At 42.5% G+C, this 21,763-nt stretch overlaps 1 protein-coding gene across 5 annotated transcripts in view; it reads left to right on the top strand.

Annotated features, from left to right (window-relative positions):
• Positions 1-21,763, top strand: part of LOC149310459 (acetyl-coenzyme A synthetase 2-like, mitochondrial) — a 65,004-nt gene that overhangs the window by 13,899 nt on the left and 29,342 nt on the right. For all 5 annotated transcript variants that reach the window (XR_016281663.1, XR_016281662.1, XM_089528982.1 and 2 more), the window contains exons 3-6: positions 11,298-11,497; positions 12,297-12,472; positions 17,786-17,938; positions 20,921-21,068. Coding sequence is in view for 3 of the 5 variants with exons in the window: in XM_089528982.1 (XP_089385108.1) it covers positions 11,298-11,497; positions 12,297-12,472; positions 17,786-17,938; positions 20,921-21,068 (677 nt within the window). In the remaining 2 variants the exon portion in view is untranslated. The remainder of the gene's footprint in view (positions 1-11,297; positions 11,498-12,296; positions 12,473-17,785; positions 17,939-20,920; positions 21,069-21,763) is intronic.

The raw sequence follows: 21,763 nt of genomic DNA, 5'->3' as shown, positions 1-21,763 counted from the left end.
CCATATTATCTCTCGTTGCATAAAGGTGGTGTGCATAGGCTAAAGACCTGCACAACATGTGTGCAGTCTCCTATGAAGTGACATCAGCATCATTCTTAGATTCCCTGCAAAATTCTATTGATCACATTAATTTCAAGTTCTGTTCTTTGATTAAAACAAGAGTTGGCATTCTTGATGAGAAGTTGAGTTCACAGATTACTGCCTGCAGTTCAAACCCAAAACAGACAGCATTCTAATTGTTTTACCTCTGCTTTGCTGAGCAGAAATGTATTGCATCTAAAATACTATATCACTTGCAAAGAACCAGCCTGATTGCTTTGCAGAACAAAATGTACTTTTCTTCTAGTTTAAATTTAAGACTAGAGATTTCAGCAAGTAATAGATGAAGTATGTAAGCAAAAGTATCTGCATGTTGATAACACTGCGTAGGAACCATTACCATAAAGGGGTTTCAGCTTTTTAAAAGAGATGTTGAGTAGTGGATGTTTGGACTTGATAGTGTTGCTCACTGGTATGGGAGAAAGAGTGGAAATGTTATGCAAGAACTTCTAAACATTCGTAGGGATGGAAAAATAAATATTTTTGCCATTAGCAGGCTTTCTGGCTTGTCAAGGGTTGATTTTTCTGTTCTAGTGCAACTGGGGTGAGGAACCTGTGGACTGTATATGGCCTTGGCTTAATTCCATGTGGCTGTTAGTGATATCCACTTCTCTAGTAGTGGTTCCCAAACTTTTGTCTTATAGATGTTTTGGACTTCAGCTCCCAGAATTCCTGGCCAAGCTGGCTGGGCCTCTGGGAGCTGAAGTCAAAAACATCTGGAGGACTGAAGTTCATGTGTAGTTCCAGTCTTGTTCTTCAGACCACTTCTCTGAGCATTTCCCCCTTTCTCTTGTTGTGCATGTGTATATATGTGAGAGAACAATGCAATTCTACAGTGCTTCAAGTGCTGCCCAATAGCAACTTCTGATTGATTTTTCTGGTGGGTCAACAAATGCTTCATAGGAAAAAATATTCCTTAACCTTGCTGAACAATATCAACAACATTACTGTAACTAATTACATTGCATCCCTGTTGGTTATCACACATAGGCCAGCAAGACCTATACTGCCACCCATGAAAATCTCCAGAAGGTGCAGGAAATGAATGTCAGGCCTTCTATGTAGATGTTTTCAGGTTAATGCATATTAACCCTTATTTCATCTGCCAGCTCTCTCTTGCAGATTTAGCATGGCTCCATCCCTTTCTTCCGGTTTCAGAGCACAGCAGTATTAAAAACAGTCACGGGACAGTTGCAGAGAAGAATTCATGGATGTGAGAGAGCTAAACATCTCCTTCCCAGCTGCAAATTCTAAGAGTTTGGAAAGTTGTTTTTGAAAAAGAACCTGTTACTCATTGTTTTTGGGTCATTAGAAGATCATTATTACAATTCTCATATCTCAACATCCCAACCCCCCCATATCAGATGCTCTTCCACCACAGCACCATCTTCATTGCACCTTCCCTAATTTTGCCCTCCCTCTAGTTATACAATTCTCTGATTCTATGAAAAGGTGCTGGACTTGTTAAAGTCCAGCACCTTTTCATAGAATCATAGAATTGTAGAGTTGGAAGAGACCACTAGGGCCATCCAGTCCAACCCCCTGCCATGCAGGAAATCACAATCAAAGCATCCCCAACAGATGGCCGTCCAGCCTCTGTTTGAAGACCTTTAAGGAAGGAGACTCCACCACACTCCAAGGGAGTGTGTTCCACTGTCGGACAGCCCTTACTGTTAGGAAGTTCCTCCTGATGTTGAGGTGGAATCTCTTTTCCTGCAGCTTGCATCCATTGCTCCGGGTCCTAGTCTCTGGAGCAGCAGAAAACAAGCTTGCTCCCTCCTCAATATGACATCCCTTCAAATATTTAAACAGGGCTATCATATCACCTCTTAACCTTCTCTTCTCCAGGCTAAACATCCCCAGCTACCTGAGTCATTCCTCATAGGGCATGGTTTCCAGACCTTTCACCATTTTAGTCGCCCTCCTTTGGACACGCTCCAGTTTCTCAATGTCCTTTCTGAATTGTGGCGCCCAGAACTGGACACAATATTCTAGGTGGGGCCTGACCAAAGCAGAATACAATGGGACTATTACTTCCCTTGATCTAGACACTATACTTCTATTGATGCAGCCTAAAATTGCATTAGCCTTGTTAGCTGCCGCATCTCATTGTTGACTCATGTTCAACTTATGGTCTACTTGGACTCCTAGATCCCTTTCACATGTAGTTTCATTCAGCCAGGTGTCCCCCATCCTGTATCTGTGCATTTCATTTTTCTGCCCTAAGTGCAGCACCTTACATTTCTCCGTGTTGAATTTCATTTTGTTCGCTTTGGCCCAGCTTTCTAGTCTATTCAGGTCATCTTGAATTTTGATCCTGTCCTCTGGAGTATTAGCTACTCCTCCTAATTTGGTGTCATCTGCAAATTTGATAAGTATGCCCCCAATTTTGTCCTCCAAGTCATTAATAAAGATGTTGAATAGCACTGGGCCCAGGACAGAGCCCTGTGGGACCCCACTGGTCACTTCTCTCCAGGATGAAAAAGAGCCATTGTTGAGCACCCTTTGGGTTCAGCCAGTCAACCAATTACAAATCCATGTAACAGTTACTTTGTCAAGCCCACATTTTACAAGCTTGTTTGCAAGAATATCATGGGGAACTTTGTCAAAGGCCTTACTGAAATCAAGATATACTATATCCACAGCATTCCCTTCATCTACCAAGCTGGAATTTTATCAAAGAAAGAGATCAGATTCATCTGGCATGACTTCTTTCTCTGAAACCCGTGTTGACTTTTTGTGATTATGGCATTGCTTTCTAGATGTTCACAGACTCTCTTTTTAATGATCTGCTCTAGAATCTTTCCTGGTATAGATGTCAGACTAACTGGACGATAATTGTTGGGATCCTCATTTTTCCCCTTTTTGAAGATGGGGACAATGTTTGCCCTCCTCCAGTCTGCTGGGACTTCTCCTGTTCTCCAGGAGTTCTCAAAGATTATTGCCAATGGCTCCGATATTACATTTGCCAGTTCTTTTAATACCCTTGGATGTAGTTCATCTGGTCCTGGAGACTTAAATTCATATAGATTAACAAGGCATTCCTCTACTATCTCTTTACTTATTCTTTGCTGAAATTCCCCTTTTCTGTCCTCTGCTCCATTATCCTCAGGTTGAGCACCCTTTTCCTTTTCTGAGAAGACTGAGGCAAAGAAGGTGTTGAGTAATTCTGCCTTTTCTCTGTCCCCTTTTAGCATTTTGCCATCTTCTGCACACAGTGGCCCTACCGTGTCCTTCTTCTTCCTTTTGCTGCGGGCATATCCAAAAAAGCCCTTTTTGTTGTTCTTAACCTCTCTAGCAAGCCTGAGTTCATTCTGTGCTTTGGCTTTCCTGACTTTACCCCTACATAGGCTTGATATTTGTTTGAATTCCTCTTTGGTGATTTCCCCATTTTTCCATTTCTTATACATGTCCCGTTTAAGACTTAGCTCAGTTGAAAGTTCTTTAGTCATCCATCCTGGTTTCTTGAGACATCTCCCATTTTTCTTCCTCATTGGAACTGTTTGAAATTGTGCCTTCAGTATCTCCCTTTTAAGAAACTCCCTTCCATCTTGAACTCCCTTCTCTTTTAATATTGCTGACCATGGGATCACACCCAGTATTTCTTTAAGTTTACTAAAGTCGGCTTTCCTAAAGTCTAGAATGTGTGTCTGACTATGCCTGGCTTCTCCTTTCCATTGTATAACAAACTCCAGGAGAGCATGGTCACTCCCGCCTAAGGATCCCACCACTTGCACTCCATTGACTAGGTCATCCCTGTTGGTTAGGATCAGATCCAAAATAGCTGATCCCCTTGTTGCCTCTTCCACCTTTTGGACAAAGAAATTGTCTCCAAGGCAAGTGAGGAATTTGTTAGACCTTGAGGATTTTGCTGAGTTTGACTTCCAACAAATATCAGGGTAGTTGAAGTCACCCATCACTACTACATCTCTCCTTTCTGAGTGTGTGGTCATCTGTTCTAGAAAGGCATCATCCAAATCCTCAGTCTGACTTGGGGGTCTGTAGTAGACTCCCACCATAACGTCCTTGTTGTTTCCCTCCCCTTTAATTTTTATCCAGATGCTCTCCACCTGGCTTCCAGGATCAATGTCCTGGATCTCTTCACTGGTGTAAATGTCCCTGACATATAAGGCTATTCCTCCTCCTTTCCTGTTTGGCCTATTTCTCTTAAAAAGGTTATATACCCCTCTATTTCTACATTCCAATCATGAGGCTCATCCCACCAGGTTTCAGTGAGGCCTATTATATCATATTTGCTAGGAATTGAAGTTCATCTTGCTTATTTTCCATGCTCTGTGCATTAGTGTAGAGACATCTAAGACCATGTGTTCCCTTTACTTGCTGCCTGTGCAAGTTCTTTTCACTCCCGCTTTTAGGTCCTTGCACTGTTTGCCTTGTTCCCTCTTTGTCTGTTTGACTATTTTCTCCAGCCCTTTTGGCTTTCAGAATACTGTCTCCTTCCCCCACATAACTCAGTTTAAAGCCCTGCTGATCAAATTCTTGAGACTGTTGGCAAAAATGTTTTTGCCAACTGGCTTGAGATGCAACCCATCCCTTGCCAGAAGTCCCTCCTCATGGAACTGCAGCCCATGGCCCAAGAATCCAAACCGTTCTTGGCAGCACCATCTACGGAGCCAGTTATTTACATCCGCTATTTTCTTCTCCCTTCCTGGACCGTGCCCTTCAACTGGGAGAAGAGATGAGATGACAACCTGTGCATCCATCTCTTTCAACTTCCTACCCAAAGCCTCATAATCCCTTATGATATTCTGAAGGCTGTGCCTTGCAGTATCATTGGTTCCCACAGGAACCAAAAGAAAGGGATGATGGTCAGTAGACTTGACAAGTTTTGTCAGCCTCTCCATCACATCACAGATCTTTGCCCCAGGGAGACAGCACACCTCCCGAGACATCTTGTCAGGCCCATAAACCAGTGGTTCAGTGCCTCTCAGCAAAGAGTCCCCAACGACCACCACACGCCTCCTCCGAGGCTTAGCAGCGGCTGTTTCCTTTGGTGGAGCTCTCTGAGTCCCCTGCTCTGCCCCTGAGGTCTGTCCCTGCTGCTGTTCCTCCTCATCCTTGATAGTAGAGAGAGATTGAAATTGATTCTGTAGCTGTAAGCTTACAGAATGTTCCCTGGTTTCCCTACTTCTGTGTGTGACATTTCTCCAACTATCTACTTCTGTTGTGTGTGAAGTTATCTCCTCCTCCTCAGCAACTTCCTCTGTGTGTTTCCTGTCCAGGACCATCTGGTCTGTTCTAGTCAGGAAAACCTCTTGCTCCCTATGATGCTGAAGTGTAGCAACCTGGGCCTCCAGGTGCTGTACTTTCTCTTCTAAGAGGGCTACTGTGATGTCCTGCCAGGACTATTTGAATCTCCCCCTGCATTTTCTTTTGTGTTGGTTCAGGCCATAGAATATTTTAGTGTAGGAAAGTTCATTGGATTAGTTGTGGGAGGAGCTGTAGGTTCCCCTGCATTTTTCCAGGTTTGGTTTGCCCTTTCCCAGCATGCTCTGCCTTAGCTAGTGGCTTTTTAGTTTGGAGCAGTCTTTGTGAGCAGGCAAAGAGCTGTCTTTTGGTGGCAAACAGGCCCAGACAGCCGGAAAGGGCATTTTTTACACCTTAGCCATTTTAGTTACCAGTAATTAGTTAGCCAAATCAGTTACCAGTTAGTCATTTTAGTTATCAAGAACAACTTAGCTATTTTAGTTACCAACAGCAAGTGAATAAAGGAATCCAGGAGCTGAAAGACCCTGCACCAGCTCCATTGAGAGAGGAGAGCAAACCAACATCAGACCCAGAAAGATGACACCCTGAAGATTGCTGAAAGTCTGTAAAGTATCTTTTATCTAGAGCTGGGGAGGAGAAAACTCTTTATTTTTGTCCTTTAAATTAAACATCCCCCTTTTTGAACTTTAAACTCAGCTTCAGGGCCTTTTTGGGTAGAAGAGTTTGATCTCACCAGGGTACCGGCGTTGCACACCCAAATCAGCCACCATCTTTAGTTGGATGTGTCTTCACAGCTACCAACTTGCACTTGGGACAGGTGAAGTTCCCCATATCCCTAGGCAAGAAGACAAACATCCCACAGGTGTTGCAGGTGACTGCAGCAGGGCCTTCAGTGTCCATATTGAGAAGTCTTAAGGAGGCTCTAAAACAAAACTGTGGGTGTAAAAAACCCTGATGGCTTGGCCTTTGTCCCCAAACTCTATCCTTGAGTTTAATTCACTGGCCTTATAGTTATTATTATTATTATTATTATTATTATTATTAACCTTTATTTATAAAGCGCTGTAAATTTACACAGCGCTGTACATACAATCTTTTTAATTGGACGGTTCCCTGCCCTAAGGCTTACAATCTAAAAAAGACATGACACAAAAGGAGAAGGGGAAGGGGATGAGGGCCAACAGTTCTTCTCTACCTCCGAGGCCTGTATCAGGGGAGATGGACTGGAGGGAGGACATAGCAATACAGGAAATGATTCAATAAAACAGGCAACAAAGGAACACCAAATAGCAAGCGACAATTATGCAATGCCTGGGAACGCTTCTCTGAACAGGATGGTCTTCAATTCTGTTTTGAAGCTGGTTAAAGTGGTAGGAAAAACCAAAAGAGCTAATGAGTTTACCTAAGGACAGTGTGTAGAGAGAAAACAGAAGGGGACCCAGAACAGAGCCCTGGGGAACTCCTACAGACAAGGGAACAGGAGAAGAAGTCTGACCTCCTGCAACTACTGCAAAAGATCTGCCAGACAAATAAGATCTAAACCAGTCAAGAACAGAGTCTGAGAACCCAAGATCAGAGAGTATGTCAATTAGGAGACAGTGATCAACGGTGTCAAAGGCTGCAGACAAATCAAGAAGGATGAGAACAGAGTAAAGGCCATTAGCCTTGGCTTGTAAAAGTTCATTCGAGATCTTAGTGAGAGCTGTCTCTGTGGAATGCCTTGGGCGGAAACCAGACTGAAAGGGATCGAGAATGGAGTTGGCTTCAAGAAACTCGAGACAGCAAGAATAAACAACCCGTTCCAAAACTTTAGACAGAAAGGGAAGAAGAGAAATCGGATGATAGCTAGACAAAGAGGAGGGGTCAAGAGAAGGTTTTTTCAGAATTGGGGAAATGAGAGCATGTTTGAAGTCCGACGGGAAGGAGCCTGGAGAGAGAGAGAGAGATTGAAGATATGGAGAAGCGAGGGCAGAAAAGAGGGAGCTATAGAAATTAGAAGACGAGTAGGAATTGGATCAAGAGAACAGGTTGCAGGTTTGGAAGAGTTCAGAAGTGTAGAGAGTTCATCCAAAGAAGCAGGAGGAAACACAGAAAATTTTTTAGGTGAGGGCGTTAGAAGATTATGAGCAGAAGAAGAATCGGGGGACTATCTCAGAGCAAATAGTGGTAATCTTAGAGATGAAATAATTAGCAAAGTCATTAGGAGAGAATGATGAAGAGACAGGAGGAGAGGGAGTCTCTGACTCACTTCCTCTGAGCAAAAGTACCCACAAGCCCTTTAAGGAAAAAGGGAAAAGAAAATGTGGAAAATTAAAGGGCCCTCCTCTAACAATGTTCCCAGCTTCTCTTGTGTACTCCAAACCCTCCTTGACTATATAACAATTTTTTAGCCATGCGCCTTCCTCAGCACTTGAACAGAATTGGGCTTCTGGCCACCCCCCCAATGAGCCACAGCAATATCCCAAGTTTAAAAAGGTCAGATCTCACCAAAGCACATGGAGAAAGAAAACCAGCTTTCCTCCTGGAAAGAATTGAGCTAGAATTTCCTCTCCCTCTGTGTCTGTGCATCGTTATTTTTTTCCCTTTTTACTCTTCATACACAACCACAAAGTCACCAGGAAGCTTAGCTGAGGCCTGAGACAGACGGGCCGAAAGGGGCGTGGCGGCGGTGATACTAGGGTTCCGGACTGTACAGCAACCACACGGTCTGGAACCCTAGTATGTAATGGTGGCAGCCTGATGAGGCATCCCATCTGCACAGCTGCCACCATTTTCACGTAATGGACGCATAGCATCTGCATGTCGCAGCATGTCCACTATGCCGCGAGTGTGCCATTGGCGCACTTATGACATAACTCGGGCACCGGTAAAAGAACCCGGAAAAATCGGGTTCTTTTTACTCTGGAGGGATGTCACGCGGTCTAGCGGCTGCAGCGTCCCTTTAGAGTTAAAATGGGCTCCTGCAGACTGCCATTTTGGGGTGGCCTGTACTGTGCCTTAGTCTCTGCAGCTTTCCTTCCCCCTCATTCATAGTCCCAGATACTGTATAACAATAATAAAAATGACAACATTATAGTCATTTTGTTACTTGTTCCTAATAATTCATTGACCTTGGTTGTTTACATTTTGTACTTAATATATACTGTATATAAGCTTCCTGAGGCTTGGCAGTCCCTCTGCAGATGTTTATACTGTTAGCCTCTATTAAAAATGGCCACCACAGTCTCTCTGCAGAGAACCTTATACAGTAAGTGCCTATTAAAAATGGCTAGTGCAGTCACTCTTCAGGCTCCCCCACATTGTTGCTGAATGCAGCTCAGGCCAATAAAGAAGGTAGGAAAGGAGGGAGAGCTGCTTTTCTTTCTCCGGTGTGGACAAAGAAGGGTAATGGGGTGGGAACCCTGCTTGCATGCTAAGAGAGGCTTCCCGCCTCTGCTTCTTGTCACTGTGTTTGTGCTGGGACCCTAATAGAAGCAGGTGACTTTCCTTGCTCTTCTCCCCCCCCCCTTTTCTCATCATACTCCTTTCCCTATCTGCATTTGTACAACTTTTACCCCGCCCTCTTATTGTAACTCCTCAAATAGACTCTTTTCTTCTTTTTGTTTAGCTCTTCCTAAATACAGTTATCCCTTTGTATCAGTGGGGGGGGGGGGTCTGTTCCAGACCACCACCACCCCTGCAGATAAAGAAAAATGCGGGACCTCAAGTGCAGCAGATCACATGTACCTCTTTTTAGAGCAACAGGTCTAGCTGTCTGCAGAAGCTCAAATCCATGGATGGCAAGCCCACAGATAAGAAGAGTGTGCGGTATATTCCTCCCATGCATTTTTACACTCAACCATCACTTTCCCTTGGACAGAGCAGCCCTCTGTTGCATGCTCTAAGTTTTACCCTCTATTTATCCATGAGTTATAGTAAAATCCATAATTTTGGCCCCAAAACCTGCCCTAGATTTATAAATGAGGTGGACTTATAGGTGAGTATACGCATTAGTGTGGTGTAGTGGTTTGAACGTTGGACTAGGACTCTGGAGACCAGGGTTCAATCCCCTTTCAGCCATGAAATCCACTGGTTGACATTGGGCATGTCACACTCTCTCAGCCTCAGAGGAAGGCAGTGGCAAACCTCATCTGAAGAAACTCACTTGCCCATGAAACCCACTGCTTGATCTTGGGCAAGTCCTACTCTTTCAACCTCAGAGGGAGGCAATGGCAAATCTTCTCTGAATAGATCTTGCCAAGAAAACCACATAATAGGTTTATCTTAAGGTCTTCATAAATCGAAAATGATTTGAAGGCACACAACACATATACAGTAGTTGTGAAATATACTTAAATGCATTCCTTTTGCAAGTTTCTCTTTAATGCTAGGAAGGTTGACAAATGCCAGTTATTTCCTTTGATTTTGATATTTCAAAATGTTGATATCCAACAAACTGATACTGTTTTCTGCCAGTTTGTGTGCATGCATATGTGCCTTCAAGTTGCATGTTGATTCCATGAATTTTGTAGGGTTTTCATAGGGAAGGAATATTCAGAGGTGGTTTTGTCAGTTCCCTCCTCTGAATTACAGCCTACTGTACCTGGTATTTGTTAGCAATATCTCATTCAAATACTAACCAGGCCTAACCCTGCTTAGCCTCCTAGATCAGACAGGATCTGGTGCCTTTAAGCATACCAATCTGCATACAATTATATAAATTGTTGCTGTTAACTTTTAATATTGCATATAACATAGAGACAGTTTATGGCAAATACTAAAACAAGCATGAGTTATTTATTTGAAGACTTGGGCTCTTGATGTCTCTCATTCATTTTGTTTGTTTGTTTATCATATCATCATAAGTTGAACTGATTTAGCAAGAGCAAGAGCAAACACATTTCTAAACCACTTATCAGTGCACTTATACCTCTGGAGTAGTCTGTGTGTGTGTGTGTGTATATATGGTTAAGGGCTTATCCAGGAAGAAAATAAGTCCCTGGAAGTATCAAGATTTTCCAGTCCTTTTTGTTTTGATTTTACCTGCATATTCATGGTTTGTATCTACACTCTTTCTCGAAATATCCCAAGTTTCCCTCACTTTTCCCTCTCTTGTGTCCTTCCTCCTCCCACTCACACTGACCACGTCACATCTAGACTCACCAACATTTCAGAAATTGACCCTCACCAATTTCCACTGAACTCTTTTAAATTATTATTTGGGAGTTATTATAGTGTTTAAGTACCTTGACAATATTACACTAGTTAAACATCAGGTTCATTTTCTTTTATTGCAAGCATTCCTCTTTCCCTCTCTTGATCTCTGTTGAAAATGGGCCCTGAAAAGAATTGCTGGATTCCTTGGTGGCAGCCATCTTATACAGTTTGGGGACAATACAAATAAATAACAAAGGAGAGGTATATTTGAATTTGGGAAATAGTGGGTTATTTTAAACTGACCTGAGGAATGGGAATGAAAAGTTCTTGATAATGTTGATGAGATGACCCTGGAAAAGTTTGGGATAGAGAAACATTTTTTAGATCTCCAAAATAAAATTGGCTTGTACATGAGGAAATCCTGGGACTTCCAGAAACTTTTTTCCTTGTCTGGAGCGGATCTAAGAGCCTTATCCCATGAGAAAACAACATTGAAACAGATCTGGAGAGTAGCAGCATTCTCCGTCCCATACCCCAAGATGTTGTAGCACTTCAGCTCTCTTCCTGATGTAGATGGTTGTAAAAGCATGTCTTTTGTGGAACAGATTTTTCCAGCTAGAAAAAAGGCACGCATTTACAACTGTCTCCCACGGGAAGAAAACTGAAGTGATGTGACATCATTTGGTAAGGCACAAAGAAAGCTGCTACTCTCTGGGTCCATTTCTGCTTTGTTTTCTCATGCTATAAGGCTCTAAGTCTTCTGCAAAAGAAACATATGTATTTGACAATGTGATATATTCAAAATTATGTAGGAGCTCTTTTGTCTTCTGCAGGGAACTTCTGGACATGACTTGCCGTCTTGCAAACACCTTAAAGAAAAATGGAATTAAAAAAGGAGATCGAGTAGCTATCTATATGCCAGTTTCTCCACTGGCAGTGGCTGCAATGTTGGCTTGTGCCAGAATTGGTGTTGTCCACACAGTTGTCTTTGCTGGCTTCAGTGCAGAATCCTTAGCAGGGAGGATCAATGACTGTGAGTAATTTTCAGATTCTGGGAAAGGGAATATAATACTCATTGTATTCCTTTGAGTAACATGGAGCCCATAGTAAGCCATGTCTAGTAAACAATCTTGATAGCTTTCTCTCACTAGCCTATCTATGATCCTGTTTCTGAGATAAAAGTAGTATGTGTTCTATTAGTTTATTTTTGCTTACTTGTGCCTATCCAGAGGTTTCTTGTTTGTTTGTATTTGAAAGCAGGATTTCTAGATTAATTTTAATCAATTTCTTCATGGATATTTCATGGTAATTTCAGTGTTGGCAGGAATTCATGTGAATTACTAAAATGCCCTGATTACATCCTGTGAGCAAGAATGTGGGACAAGTATATCAAGTAGTACATCTATTTGTAAACTGACAAGCTTGTACTCTCTTTACAACATGGCATTCTGCAGTTTTCATCTTGACAAAATAGCATACACTTCTATATTTAATATATGTTGTTATTGCAGGGTTTACAAATGGCCATTCAATAAAAGTCTGTGCATAGTTTATAAATGTGTAATGGGTCTCCGTCATTGTGTTTACTACTTCTCCCATCTTCATGATTAGGTCAGAAGCAAAACTTAGTGTACTATGATTCAAATTGTATGGGAAAAGTAGGGGTACATTTCTAGTTTTATATTAAGGCTCTTTGCTTGTTTTTGTTGCTGTTGCTACTCTAAATATCATACAGCTGTCTTTATCAGTTTGCTACATTAAATGCTAGTTGCATTGTGGCTCAGAACAGTGTACATACAGCTGTTAAATCCATAAATGTCTTCTCTTGCTAGCTGAATGCAAAGCAGTCATCACCTGTAACCAGGGTCTCAGGGGAGGACGAATCATAGAACTGAAGAAAACAGTGGATGAAGCTGTGAAGAAATGTCCAAGCATCAAGCGTGTGTTTGTGGCTCAAAGAACTACCAGCAAAATCCACATGAGAAGTCATGATGTTCTCCTTGAAGAAGTATGTTCATGGTGTTCAGTGTACTTCTTTTAATCAGGTATTCCTATAAGGCATTGTGTTATCGTATTTCAGTGGACAATATAGTTCTATACAGAATCTTCTGTAAGATGTCTGAATTTGGACGGGGGAATCAATTAAAATGGCATGAAGTGCATTTGTAGGGAAGAATTAATAAGTGAAGGTGGAAGGTAACAGCCACTATTCTCGTCTAGAATTGCCTCTTTTCCTCTTTTATGAAGAAAACAGGAGGCCGGGAGACTGTATTTCCCCCACAATATGCAATTCTGTCCTCTAAGCTAACTAGTCCTACCTTTGCCTCTCCTTTTTTGTGGTTTATTGTGACATTTGAACTTGTCCATAATGTTTTGTGCTGAGTTTCTTCCTACAAATGTCCTCATATTCTGTACTCCAGTAAGAACTATTAAAAAGTGATTTTGAAGAAGGAACAAACAAAAAGAATGTTGCTATCAGAGACTTGTAGTCACCTCAAAATGAAATTATGATTTATCAGATGTTGGCATTTGAGGACTCTGTGTATTTTCATGTAGCAGCCATGTCATTTATTTAACAGTAATGTCAGCAGTGGAGTGTTTTAAGATTAAACCACCTGTTTTGCAGTTCCATAAGATAACACCAAGCATCACTGATGGCTCATGATCAGAATGTAAATAATAATTAATAATAATTTGTTTTATTTATATACCGCTATTCCAAAGATCATAGCGGTGAACAGCAAGTAAGCTAATTAGCAAGTAAACTAATTTGCCCCCAACAGTCTGGGTACTCATTTTAGCCACCTCGGAAGGAAGCAAGCCTGAGTCGAGCTTGGGCCCTTTTGTTGGTCTTGAACTCGCAACCTTGTGGTTTTGAGTGAGTGGCTGCAGTACAGGCATTTAACCACTGCGCCACCAGGGCAGAATCATTAAGCGTGTTGGTCAGGTGTCCTTTAACTTCTGTCAGGTTGGCATGCAGCTTCTCAGTGCCCTCCTGCAAGACCTCCACAGAAACACTCACATTCTCCAATGCCTCCTTTGTTTCTCTAATAGCTGCAATAGTTTTTAAAAAACAAAGAATTTTAATACAATGGCTTAATTAGAGTTCAATAATGTGAACCATCTAGAGAGAAAAAAGCATAACCTGAAAAAAACTATTACCAAATAGAAGTGACCATACTGTAAGAAGGCAAAATCTTGAAAGGAAACTCTAGTTGCACTCACATTATCTATTGCTACTGATCTAGTTGGCAACAGAGTTTCCTAGAAGGCCACTTACCAAAACAACCAAAGAGCAGTACACTGAAGCGCCAGACTCTCCTCCCACTAAATGCCTGTACAGGCATTTAACCACTGCGCCACCAGTAGTACAGTGAGCCCGTGCCATACGTGGGCTCCTTATAGGCGGCTTTCAGCATACGTTGAAGCTGCCTGGGAAACAGGTGAATGCCTGGCGTGTGCGCATTGTCACGCAGTGAGCACAAGCCCCATTATATCCAATGGAGCTTGTGAATGGCGTGCGCAGCCGTGGGGGGCACGTATGGCCGTGCAGTGAGCATGAGCTCCATTGGATATAATGGGGCTCAAGCATAAACATTTTTTTGCTTTACGCGGGGTGAGGGGCAGAATGGATCCCCCACGTAAAGGAAGGGCCCACTGTAGTAGTAATTTGTTACATGCAGGCAAAGAACAACAACAAATTAACAATTAACAATATCAGTTAAAACACACTAATTAAAACATGCAACAGTTTAAAAGGACAAATAAGACATACGCATTTTAAACCAGTCTGCATTTAAAATTCAATATCTTAATTTACAATTTAAAATTATCTGGATAAGCCTGTGGGAAGAGACTGGTGTAGACTGGCGGGAAGAAAATGCTGTTTTGAATTTGGACAGCGTATTCAGCTGTTGAATCTTTTCCAGCAGCTCATTCCACACTCTAGGGGTGGCTAAAAAAAGTCCTCTGGCTGAAAGTTGTCAACCTAGTCTTGACTGACTGGAGTAAATGCCCACCAGAGAACCTGAGTGTACGGGTGGATCATACAGGAGGAGGAGATCTTGTAGGTAACCTGGATCCAAACCATGTAGGGCTTTAAAGGTAATAACCAAACATCAGGAATAAACTATTTTAGAACATGGCCACATAGCCCGAAAAACCCACAAAAAAACTAATAACCAACACTTTGTACTTTGCCTGGAAACTAATTGGCAGCCAATGGAGTGATTTTCAGATCAGTGTAGTATCAGTATAATCTTGGATGTCTCAGTAATCTATTTGGCTGCCATGTTTTGAACTAACTGAAGTTTCTGAACTTGGTACAGAGGTAGCCCAATGTACAGTGTATTACAAAAGTCCAGCTTTGATGTTACTAGCATGTGCACTATCATCTTGAAGTCCTCCTGCTCTAAGTAGGGGCGCAGTTGGTGTATCAGCCAAAGCTGATGGTAACCACTCCTGGTTGTTGCATCTATCTGAGCTGTCATTTGGAGCAAAGGATGCAACAGCACCTCCAAGCTATGAATACAGTTTTTCAGGGGGGGGGGGGTTAACTCCACTCAGGACTGGTTGACATACCTCCAAACCCAGGTTAGAACCTTTGACATTAAGCATCTCTGTCTTGTCTGGATTCAGTTTCACTTTGTTATTCCTCATCCAGCCCATTACCACCTCCAGGCTTTCAGAGGAGATACATTATTCTTATCTGAAGCCGTATTTGAAGGCATTGTCATTCGCTTGCTGATAGCACCACGCCTCATGCCTCTAGATCAGTGGTCCCCAAAATATGCCCTTTAAGAGATTTTGGACTTCACCTCCCATAAGCCTCTGCCATGTTGGCCAATAGTCTGGGATTCTGGGAGCTGAAGTCCAAAATCCTTTAAAGAGCATAGTCTGGGGACCACTGCTCCAGATTATTATTATTATTATTATTATTATTATTATTATTATTATTAACCTTTATTTATAAAGCGCTGTAAATTTACACAGCGCTGTACATACAATCTTTTTAATTGAACGTTTCCCTGCCCTCAGGCTTACAATCTAAAAAGACACGACACAAAGGGAGTGGTGGTGGGGAAGGGGCCTCTCTAGTAGGATAATACATATAAAATACATAGCATAACAGGAAATGATTCAATAAAACAGGCAACAAGAGAACATCAAATAGCAAGTGACAATTATGCAATGCCTGGGAAAGCTGCCCTGAACAGGATGGTCTTCAACTCCGTTTTGAAGCTGGTTAAAGAAGTGATGGCTCTTGCTTGTGGGGGAAGAAGTTTCCAGGAGTGAGGGGCAGCAAGTGAAAAGGGGCGAATCCAAGATGGGGCAGAGGAAATCCTGGGCTGGGACAGCAGACCTTGACTACCAGAACGGAGGGCCCGAGAGGGAAGGTGAGGAGAAAGAAGGTCTGATAAGTAGGGAGGGGCCAGTCCATGGAGGGCTTTAAACGTGGACAGCAGGAGCTTATACTGAATGCGGAGAGGGAGGGGGAGCCAGTGAAGGGATGCCAGCACAGGAGAGGTCAGAGCGGTGGGTGGATGTGATAATGCGTGCAGCTGAATGCTGGACAGAGATTAAAGTACGGAGGTGAGAAAGAGGAAGCCCAGCCAGGAGGACGTTACAGTAATCAAGTCGTGAGACCACTAGGGCATGGACCAGGATCTTGGCAGTAGAGGCGGAGAGATAAGGTCGGATTTTAGCGATATTGTACAAAAAGAATCGACAAACCTTGGCTGTGGTCTGGATCTGAGGGATACACGACAGAGAAGAGTCAAAGATAAAACCAAGAGTGCAGGCTTGCTGGACTGGTTGAATAGAAATGTTGTCCACAGAGACAGATGATCTCTCCCAGTGGTTTCATGTGAATGTTGAATAGCATTGGGGATAGGATGTCACCCTGTGGTATGCCACATCATAGCTCCTTTTTTGAGGAGCAGATATCCTCAAGCCACCACTATTCGTAACCTGCCCGAGAGATAGGACCAGAACTACTGAAGCACAGTGCCTCCAATTCCCAAATCCCCTAGATCCATGGTGGCGAACCTATGGCACATGTATCACAGGTGGCATGTGACGCTGTTTTGCCACGTATGGGGGAGGGAGGAGAAACAGGCACACACATGCCTGTTCTTCCTCCTCCCTGCCTTTTCCAGGCTTCCAACTGTCTCTCTGAGACAGCTGGAAGCCAGAAAATGGCGCCACATGCCCCTGGCTCTTCCTCCTAGCCCTCTCCTGGCTTTCACGTGCTCCTCAAGTGGAGGCCGGGAAAAGGGCGGGGGGAGGAGGAGCCATCGGTGTGTGCCACTTGCTCCTCCCCAAAGACCTTTCCCGGCCTCCAGCTGGCAGGGAAAGGTCCATGGGGAGGAGCAACGGCCCTGTGCCGGCTTCTCTGCACCCCGACTGACCCTTCCAGACCCATGGCTGCAGAGCTATGGGCCTGAAAGGCCCGGAGGGGATGGAGAAAAGGCCCTGTGCTGGCTTCTCTGTGCCCCCACTGGTCCTTCCTGACTCCCAGCTATCTGTCAGACAGCTGGAGGCCGGGTAAAGGGTGGGGAGAGAAGTCCCGCCCTGGAAGTCCCACCTCTGGGGGCAGAAGTCCCACCTCCTGGCACACAGCCCCCACCCTAGGGGGTAGAAGCCCCACCCCCAACATGCGAACCAAAAAAGATTTGCCATCGATGCCCTAGGTGTTCCAGAGGGATACCATGGTCAGTGGTCTCAAATGCCACTGAGAGGTCCAAAAGCACCAGCAGGGATACACTTCTCCCTGTCAATGCTCAGGCGAAGATCATCCACTAAGTGCCTTTGGCCCAGTCTGATGTACAAGCCATCCTTGCCAAGCATAAACATCTGGTTCCTTTGAACAGACCTTTTAAGTGACTTTGCTGTAGTAAGCATTTGACTGTATTTCACTATAGATTTAATGTTTTACATGATGAAATAGGGTATGATAAATCAAGAGAACTCAGATATATTTCCTGTAGCTCTAGCTCTACCACAATTATTACTGTTTTGTTTTGCTTTTTGTTTTTTATTCCTAGGGTTTGGGATGATGTTTTAAAGGTGGCACTGTGTTGTACTGAGGAAAATCATAAAGAAGAATGCATGGGCAATTTATGTACCAGAATTTATACTATGCACAAGATGGCATGGCTGCTTATTATCTGGATTTTACTTCAGAGGTTAACATAGAAAACTTGATTTTGTAACTGTTTCTGCACAGAAATATGAAACTAATTGAAGAAACCAAAGGACAACTTTGTCAAGCCAGAGCATTGTTACATTTTTTGTGAAATCTTTCATTTTTATTTTTTAGGAAATGGCTAAAGTGTCTTCCATTTGTCCCCCTGAAATCATGGACAGCGAAGATATGCTATTTATGCTTTATACTTCAGGAAGCACAGGGAAGCCTAAGGGAATTGTTCACACCCAAGCAGGCTATCTGCTTTATGCTGCCGTAACGCACAAGGTATATGAGCAATTGTATCTGGGAAAAGCACATCTTTTGTTTTTAAACATAGCTGCAGTAACTGTGAAGAAGTGTAAAATACCGTATTTACCATTTTGAACATGTTTCATTAAAAAAACCCCAGCACTTTTTAGGGATTTGAAGGATAATTTTGCCATGTTTTGGGAGCCCCATTGACCTGTTATTGGCCCAGTATAAGCCTTTTCCCCAAGTGACTAGAAGTCACTTCTGTGTTTAAAAAAAGACACACTGGCTTAAAACAGGCCACCACTCCCCCAAACCTGGTGAAATTGCCTTTCATGGTCCCTAGATATTTTTCAGTAAAAACTAGTTTTTAAAATTAATTTTTACAAAATTTAAGGGGCATGGGGTTTAGGAATAATTTAGAACATCTGGGAGCCAAATTAAACTTGTGGTCTGCACTTTCTCCCTCCTGCTATGGAGTCGATCACATGGGGGAAATCCCGTGCAAAAACGGGAGTTTAAATTTGAAGAAAACTGCAAAAGCAGGTTGATTTTCACATGACATCATTGTTAAACTAATGTTAACCCGGCGGAGAGTGGAGGGAAAGTAAACAAAAGCCATTCCTTTTTACTTTCGTAAAATCCTGAAAGTAAAAAGGAGTGGGTTTTGTTTACTTTCCGCTCAGGTTAACACAAATTTAACAATGACATGTGTGAAAATCAACCTACTTTTGCGGGTTTTTTCTACCTTTTTGTATGGGATTTCCCCCGTCTGATAAACTTCTATGTTAAGATGTATGGAGAGGCTAAAGTATGGTCTGAATCTTGACTAGATTCATCCCATTAATCAAATTTACACACATGTTGACACATTATTCAACAATTAATTTGGTCAAACTACAGTAAGATTCAGGACCATGTTTGTCATCCTTTTACTGTAAAAATATGCCTTTAGCCAATAACAACTGTAATCCATGGAAAGATTTTGTTGGTTTTCTTGCCAGGAGTTGCACTTTTCAATAGGTATTAACCCAGAGTTCTGGAACCTGTTTTGTAAGCTCTTTGGTGAATCTTGGTTTGTTTAAATTAGGCAGCATTTTAGAAAATTAAAAAATTATTCACTTTAATTCCTTACTTTATGGATTAGACCCTTTGAATACTGAGAGAGCCACCTATACATTTTTATACTCGTGTGTTTGTTCCAGATTTGTTCCAATAATTTTTCACTCCTGTGACCATTAGATGGTCAGACAGACTTTACAGACCGCCCCTAAGGGGCAGCAGGACACCACCCCTTTCCTGGCCGTGGCAACCTCACACCGCGGTGACCTTGCGAGGGGGCAAAAAGGAGCCACAAAAAGCAGCTCCTTTTTCCGCCCTCAAAGCCACGCCGCAGCTGTGTGGCGCACCTTCAGCGCTGCATTATCTGGATACAGCACTGGAGGCACACTAAGATGCCCCGCGCCGTCTGTAGCAGCACACGGAATCATGGCATCTTGGAGTGGAGTAGGGCGTGCATCATCTGGATGTGATGCCCATACTCTGCCCACAGGCTGCCCTTTCAGGCCAGTCTGTATAGGGCCAAAGTTAGGAGGAAGAAAGAACTGATGGAAAGTTAGGAAAAGCCTCCCCCTCTCCATCACAGAACAACATAGTTAGACAGTTCAAAGAAGGTGAAACTCACTTTCCATTCCCTTTTCTTATCTTTGCAGCACTTCCATGAAGAGTTGTGAATATATCATTTCTATTTTTTGTTAACTGCAGTTTGGTGGTACATTCAAACCCTCATCTGCAACCAATCTTTTAAACTGTGGTTTGTTTGAAACAAGCTAACAAGGTGTTGGATTTGTGCTGCATCTGTTAACACCAAGGGCCGAAACAGATGGCCTAAAGGGCCACCTTTGATCACTGGATCGGGGCTGCAGCAACCACATGCTGCAGCCCTGATCTGGCGTTTTGCAGGATAAATGCTGTGCTACCAGAGCGCCACAAAGTTCCCTGCTGTGCAGTTGAGTGGGCGATTTGACAGTGGCTTCTTGCCGGCTTCGGGGTGTGTATTGTCTAAGTGGCACCCCCCCCCCCACGGCCACAAAGAGGCCGTCTGTTTCACTCCTATGGTCCAAAACACACAGCAGAAATAATCCAGTTTGAGACTTCTTTAACTGCTCGGGCTCAGTGCTAAGGAATCCTGGGAATTGTAATTTACTGTGGCAACAAATTTCTGACAGATAAGGCTATATGTCTCAGAAAACTACAATTCCCAGAATTCCCTAGCATTGAGCCTGGACAGTTACAGTGGCTCTGAATTGGATTATTTCTCATAACTTTTTATGTGTAGTAATAGCTATTAATTGAAATTGGTCTAGCAGGGACCTGTATTGAATTTTAGGATGCTGGTCTTTCTAAAACTGGATTAGTTAACAAGGCATATAATTGCATTTATCTCCCATACCCCTTTTGGGCATTTCCTGCAACTCAGTGAAGAAAGAATAATCCTTGAAATGACTGTGTTCTGTAAAGAACCGACAGCTGGCAGAAGTCCTGTAATTCTTCTGTAGTTATTGATTAGATATATTTTTCTCATGCTTCATGTGAAACCATGAATTAGAGACCTTGGCTGCATCCACACCACAGAAATAATTCAGTTTGACATCACTTTAACTGCTATGAAATTCTGGGAATTGTAGTTTGTTGTGGCACTAGAGAAGACCTTGGCTGCATCCACACTGCAGAAATAATTCAGTTTGACATCACATTAACTGCTATGGAATTCTGGGAATTGTAGTTTGCAGAATTTCATAGCACTGAGCCATGACAGTTAAAGTGATGTCAAACTGGATTATTTCTGCAGTGTGGCTGCAGCCCTTGAAATCTGAAATTTGAGGTTATGTCTTTTCTTCACCACATGGGGGTGCATCACACAGTATCTGACTGCTGAAGGTTAGTGATGACATGATGACAACAATCTGCAAGGAGAAAATGTGTAAAACTTTAGTCACCTTATTGTTCTTTTTACAGCATGTATTTGACCTCAAGCAAGATGATATTTTTGGTTGTGTGGCTGATATTGGTTGGATCACAGGACACAGCTATGTAGTATATGGACCACTCTGCAATGGATGCACCACAGTTCTGTTTGAAAGTACTCCTGTTTATCCTGATCCAGGTGACCTAATAAAATTGCAAATATAATATGTAAAAATGCTACTGAGTGTAGGGAATGGCTTTAGTTTATTGGTAGAGCATTTTTGCTTGCTAAAGATCTCAAGCTATGTTTTCAGATAGAGCTGGAAAAAGATTCCTGCCTGGAAACCTAGAGAACTGCTGTCAATCATACGGATAAAGGACAAGGGGCCTCCTAATTTACAAAACCTCTTCTGAACTCTAATCCCATGTCAGGATCTTCTCTAAAGTATCCCTTCTCAGGAAATAAAAACAGAAAATATAAGGTAAAACTAAATGCCAAGTAGGAACAATAACATACAGTTATTTTAACAAATACATATTTTATTTATTTATTACAATATTTGTATCCCACTCCATATCATAAGCAGTGGCTTGCCATAAAATCAGTTTAAACAATTTAAAATGAAAAACAATAACAGTAGTTTTAACATTCTGAGAATATGTTAAATGACTGAATAATTTAAAGAGTTAAAACAGATATTAACAAAATCATTAAGGGCCCTTTAAAACTATAGAATTATAGCACTGCAGTTACATAACTACCATATCCTATGGAATCTTGGGATATATGGTTTGGTGAAGCACTAGAGCTCTCTGACAGAATTCTAAATATCCCTATCTAAATTGCAAATCCTGGTTTGAGTCCCAGCTCCAACAGTAGATGCAAGTAGATGT

The sequence above is a fragment of the Sceloporus occidentalis genome, unplaced genomic scaffold (genome assembly GCF_023333645.1).
Source record: "Sceloporus occidentalis isolate IW3139 unplaced genomic scaffold, rSceOcc1.0.p SCAF_6, whole genome shotgun sequence".
NCBI classification, from domain to species: Eukaryota; Metazoa; Chordata; class Lepidosauria; order Squamata; family Phrynosomatidae; genus Sceloporus; species Sceloporus occidentalis.
Note: the sequence above shows the minus strand (reverse complement) of the source record. Positions and strands in the feature narration are given on the sequence as shown.